The sequence below is a fragment of the Belonocnema kinseyi genome, chromosome 5, assembly GCF_010883055.1.
Source record: "Belonocnema kinseyi isolate 2016_QV_RU_SX_M_011 chromosome 5, B_treatae_v1, whole genome shotgun sequence".
Lineage (NCBI taxonomy): Eukaryota > Metazoa > Arthropoda > Insecta > Hymenoptera > Cynipidae > Belonocnema > Belonocnema kinseyi.
In genome coordinates this window covers 147,457,679-147,464,032 of record NC_046661.1, presented here as the reverse complement: position 1 = coordinate 147,464,032, position 6,354 = coordinate 147,457,679, and the positions used below count along the sequence as shown (strand labels likewise).

Below are 6,354 nucleotides of genomic sequence, written 5' to 3'. Positions count from 1 at the left end.
AGTATTTCTTTTTTGCAAAGTGATCTAGTATATTTTCTTTTGATAATATCAAATTTTCAGAACTGCCTGTGATTTTTTTAAAAAGCGCCCAAGCCACCTTAATGACTGATGAGACTATCGTGTAAGTGAACTCTTAAAATAATTCTAATTCGTAATGTGTTCAACTTTAGGGGGTGGAAATATTTGGATTTTTCGCGCGTGTTGTGAAAAGTGCAAAGGATTTTTGCAAAAAAATGATCGATGATTTTAATCGAGAAAAAAGCAAATAAGTTTCAAAGGGGTGCATGGATCTTTAATGGATCAAGAGGCTCGACTGGGATTCTTCAAACGACCTATCAAAAGATACAGAGGACATACGAGTCGTTGTAAAAAATCTCAGTTCGGAATGCCGAGGTCCACTTTGCAGCCAATCGAGGAGTCGAATTCGGCGAAATCGAGTAAGAATTAATTTCTCTATTAATTTATTAATTATTCCTCGTTTACAGATTTTAATGTATGCAAAATAAATTCTACTATTTTGAAATAGTGATACTTTAACTAAATCCTAAAACAAAGAAGTCACCGATTGCTTAAACAATCACTTTCACTTATTTTCAATCAGATTTTAGGATAAAAATTTAAGTGAAAATAAGTTTTAAATGATAACTAAATGAATTAGAGGTTACATTTCGGACACACCAATCTTGGTTATCATTTTAAACTCATCATCATGTCAATTTTAATTTTCTTTGTTTTTTTAATTTTTGGTAATGGAATCTTTAAATTTTAAAAAAGAATAATCTTTGAAAAGTACATACGTCAAAACTGAATAATTCAAGCAGTACAATCGCTTCTTTATAGGGATAGCAAAGGCTAAAATTGGAAATTTTATTTATTTTTAATTAGAAAATTCTATGAGCTGGTGTTAAGTCCGCATCAGATACATTAGAAATAATAACAATTATAAATATTTAGATTTTAAAACTCAAGATTTTCAAAATTTCGAATTTTTTTAATCTGGGAAAGTGTTAAATAAAAGGGAAAATAGAAAACCGGGATCTGTTGAATTTGAATGAGAATAAGTCAATTTTCTTCTTTAACTGTAATATTTGACACTAGCTAACATAACAGAAAAAAGATTAGAAAGAATTAAATGTAATTTGAATGTTTCTGTTGAATACGATTTTTGGTAACTTAAAGACACAAAAGGATTAAAATAAATTAAAAATTTTAAAAAATCTTAAATTATAAAATAATGCACATCTGCTTGCCAAACCCTTTAATTGAGGTCATCTTTTGACGGTAGACAATCGAACTGAAAGAAAGGAATCCCAGCATAGTGGTCAATAAAAGGAAATTTTTCTTTTTTTTCCCTATTGATAACAAAAAATGGAATGCTAAGAAATAGAAAATTTTATTTTTAATGCACATCTACATGTCAAGACCTTCAGTTTAAGCAATTCTCGAAAAAGAGGACACAGCAAACCCCAGGAATAAATTTTATCTTTAAATTAGCCAAAAGCACTGCAGCACGTTTATCTGACGAAAGATCAGATTTATCTGACGCAAAGATTTATTTGACATATATGTTCATATAAATTCGAAAATCCTCGCTGTATGCATTTTTTAAATCATCTCACATTATTTAAACGATTTTAACTAAAAAATCACTTACAGAATACATAAGCTGCATTTTGATTAGTTTATAGTGATTGTTCTTTTTTTAACTTAGACGCAGCCGTTTGAAATATCGCATATGCCAAATAAATATTTACGTAAGATAAATTTCATCTTTTGTCAGATAAATTTGATCTTTCGACAGATAAACATGGTGAAATGTTTTTATCCAATTTAAAGATAAAATTTATTCCTGGGAATAAAGAATTCTTTTTCATAATGTTTCTCCCCTTACAAATTCCAAATCTAAACCAATATTCCCGAATTTTTTGACAATTAATCTCGTTCCATCCATCAAGCTACTATAAATATTTATCTTCATTTTTTAAAGGCTCAAGATATTCAAAATTTTAGATTCAAATATTTTTAAATTTGGAAAAGCTTTATAAGGGGAATGGAGAGCTAAAATCTGTTGAATGTCAACTAAATAGGATTTTTTAAACATTTTTTCTGTGTAAATACCATGCATTTATATGAAAATTTTTCTTTTAAATTTAAAAATAAGTTTTTGTTATGATTATAAAATAAAAAAAAGAAATTATTGAAGACAAAGGGCAGATGTATCTTGATACATTTGCTGAAAAAAAACTTCTAACATAATAGTCTAAAAACCAAATTTGCACATTTTTAACAACTGTTAACAAAAAACAAAACTTTGACATACAATATTTTGTGTTTCAATTAAAAGCTACATACCAAAACCTTCAATTTGAGCCAATCGCGAAAATAATCAGACTACTAGAAAAGCTTCTAACATTATAGTGGTATAAAAAAAAAAAAACAAATTTCTTCATTCTTATTATTTCTCAATCTCTTCGATGAAAATCGAATAATTTTTAGGGTATGATAAACCCTGTAAAAAAGTGCGTTGGCTATTATTATATAATAATAATTTTGAACTATTTATCGTTTTCCTCTTTTTTAGTCGAATACGCATAGCAAAAAGAAGACTCGTTTGTTTATAACTTTTTGTTTTCCATGTTTCGCTGTAACTTTTTATTTAACTTACCTATATATTAGAATGGTTTTTTTAATATAGATAAGGATAGATAGAATAACAGAGGCATATAAAAATTCGCACATACATCGAAATTTAGCTCAATTATATTTTTTGTTCTTAAAATGTTTATTTAATTTTTAATTTTGAAAATGTCGCTTTCTTATTTAATAAAACCTGCGTATGGTTTTAATTATAATTTTTGACAAATAAACCAGTTTTTTAAACAAAAATCTAAGATTATCAAAGATTAGAAACCATGATTTTTATTTCGAATTTTCAGATGATCATAATGGTTATGAAAAAATCTTCTCTTCATCATCACTTTTAAATTAAAAATGTTATAATTACAGCGTAATTAAAATTTTAAAACTGACAATATTATTATGATACATAATACTATACATTTTTGTATATTATTGTTCATTAGAAAATTTTGATAGGAGATCCGAGAAAAATAAAGAAAATTAAAGCTAATATTATTAGTGAAATTTCTAAGAGAATAAATCACTCAAGATTAGGATCAAATTCAATTTTGAATTTCTGCTTCTTCTTTATTTTTATTTATTGCAATATATACATGTCAAGACATGTGAAGAGAGGTTTGTGGGATACGCCTTTTCTTGTTCTGGGGCATCGCACACTTTCACTTTTTTCTCTTCCACGGAAGTGAAAAAGAAATGATCGGTCGCGGGTAAATCCTCCATTATAGTATTATACGGCTCTTACCTTCGGTTTCCCGAGGAAACTCTTATTTTCAAGGGAACTAAAGAGAAGATAGGGGCACTCATGCATGAACTCAGTACTATCACGCACAGTTTTTCGTTTTAATCAGTTTGCTGGACGCCCAAAGCAGTCTTTTACTCTAAGAAATCATATTTAAGTACCTTTTTTTAAAACATATTTGATACTTTCATTAGCTGAATTTTTTAAAAAGGTCACAGTAATTTGGGATCAAACATAATGTCTATTGGATTGACTGTGGATTTATGATATTAAATATTGCATTTTGTTCAACTAAACAATTTATTTAAAAATAAAATGATTGATGAATTTAAATATAAATTTAATTCACTAGAAAAATGGTTTGGTTGGGACAAAATTAAGTTTTTTTAAGAAGAGTTTTATTCAGTATCATAAAATCTAAATTTTGAATAATCCCAAATCTATAGGGGCCATCCATTAATTACGTAACAGATTTTTTGCCAATTTTTCACGCCTATCTGTCTCCATATAACAATTCGTAAAAAATGTTCAATGTTTAATGTTTAATGTTTTATTAAATGCAATTTATTTACTTACCAGCCGCAACACGTGAACGGTCAAATATTTTTAGAATTTATTAAAGCGTATGAAAAGAAGTATCATCTAGTCACTAGTGCAAACATATTAATCAAACATTAAATTTTCTTCTGATTTTTAAAAATTAATTGTACATTTATCCAAATAATTATTTTCGGATACGAATTTTTTTCGATTCTTCGACAAGATGAAAATCATCTAAAATAATTTATAAATTTCAAAGAACGATTCCGATCATAATAAACGCTAATGAAATGGAATATAAAACCATATTATACAATAGTCTTAGATCTTTTGTCGAATCACTTAAGTTTATATTTTTAACAACAATTTAGAAGGTCGAAATTCATTACTTAATCTAAGGGTGTATTTATTAAATATTGCACATTTCGACAAGGTTACAAAATATTGAAAACTTCTGTCGGTGGTAGTAATTGTTTAAATTGTGAAAAAACTTTTTTTTTATTACACACAAAGCCTTTAAATTCTTAAAAACTTTGGAACTGCCTTAAGAATACTGAAAAAACTCTTCGAATCTTTTAAATCCTGTGAAAGCCCTCAATTTCTGTGAATTCTGTGAATTTCTGTGAATCAATTTCTGTGAATAAATCCAATTCTTAGTCCTTAGAATTTTTTGAAATCCCTTAAAATTTTGTTAAGCTAAACATCTTGAGTAATTGGAAATACCTTGAAATATTGAAAACTTCTTCTAATTTCATAATATAATCCCTTAAAATCCCATAATCTTACATGAAATCCTCGGAAATCATATAAAACCCGTTATAACTTCTTGGAATCTTTTAAAATATCCTAAAACCTATTAAATCCTATAAGATCCTTCCAAATCTTCCGAAATTCCTTGACATTGTTTAAAACCTCTAAAATCTTTTTCAATTGCCTGCATTTTTTAAGAGCTCCTGAAAAATTCTTTAAATCTTTTAGAATACCCTAAAATCTTTCAAATTCTTTAAAATCTCTGAAAATTCATAAAAATTACATAAAATATTTTTAATTTTTTTAAATCTTTGGAAATAACTTTATATAATTGAAAATTGAGAGTCTTTATAATCCATTATAATGATTAAAATCCTTGCAAATCTTATCAATTGAAGCCACGGCTGAAATAACGTTGTATCAACACACATTTTGTTTCCATAGACTTCTTCTATGTATTATGAGTTTTTATTTAAACTGTTTCTCTATTCCACGGAAGCGCTGAGATCGAAAATTTAAAAATTGATTTCGGAATGAAATGTCAAAATAGTCGAGGTTCTTTATTTCCATTTATTTTGCATCTATCTCAAAATCTAATTTAGAATTTTTGAAGGATAAGAATATAAAATTGCATTCGCTTACAAGTGTCGACCAAAAATTTGAAAATTAAATTCGACAAATTTCAATTAATAAACATAAAAATAATTAGCTTAGATCATTCACAAATTCGGTCCTACACATATTGTAAAAAATTCACATATAATTTCTTGTCTTTTCATTAAAAGAAAAGAAAGAAAAACACTTAATTATTCGTTTAATTGTAATTTAAAATTTTATTTTTAGTTTATTATGAAAATAATTTAGACAGTATTTTTTAGTACGATTCCTGATAATTATTTATCACTCATTTATTTGTTTTATTATTCTTGAATATTATATTTGATATTACCGGTTCTCGACGTTATACTCCAGCCTTTCTAGCCTATTTATTCTTTCCTGCGTGCAATTCTAATAAATTTAATTTTCTTTTTCTATCTTGGTTAAAAAAAACTTCAATGTTAGTCTTAGAAAGGAACATTTTCGAAGTGTATAACCTCGACTATTTTGACATTTATTTCCTCATTCAATTTTCGAATTGTCGATCACCGCGCTTCCGCGGAATAGAGAAACAGTTAAAAGAAAAGCTGATATACATAGAACTCCATCGATACAAAAAATCTGTTGATACAGCGTTATATCAGCCGAGGCTTCAATTATAAAGTCCCGTGAAATCCACTAAAATTTCATCAAAAGTGTTTGAAATATTCGGAAAACGTGGAAAGCCTTTGAAATCGCTTGCAATCTTTTCAAATATCTGGCGGATATCAATAATTTTAAAAATTGTTTTTATGGACCTATTTATAGGTAATCTACGAGGGTAGTTCAATAAGTCCTTAGAATGACCAACAGATGGCGCGCGAATCGCTCCAAATCATCTGTTTTCAGTCGGCACCACTCCCGACTAGATATATGGTGCAGTCACAGTCCACATCTTCTGAGTTTACGTGTTTTTATAACCAATTGAAAAAAAAAATTAAGAAAAATGTTAAGAAAAATGAAAAAAAACGAGTTCAGAGCGGTAATCAAACATTTTCATTTAAAGGGTTTAACTCCATATGAGATAAAAAATGAATTGGACTCAGTTC

General features: G+C 27.5%; 1 protein-coding gene across 1 annotated transcript in view; it reads left to right on the top strand.

Moving 5' to 3' along the window:
- Nucleotides 1–151: 151 nt before the first annotated feature.
- The window catches only part of LOC117173026 (proton channel OtopLc-like), a 150,658-nt gene continuing 144,455 nt past the window's right edge, over nucleotides 152–6,354 (top strand). Inside the window, exon 1 of the mRNA XM_033361384.1 lies at nucleotides 152–437. Coding sequence (XP_033217275.1) covers nucleotides 296–437 — 142 coding nt within the window. The 5' untranslated portion in view covers nucleotides 152–295. The remainder of the gene's footprint in view (nucleotides 438–6,354) is intronic.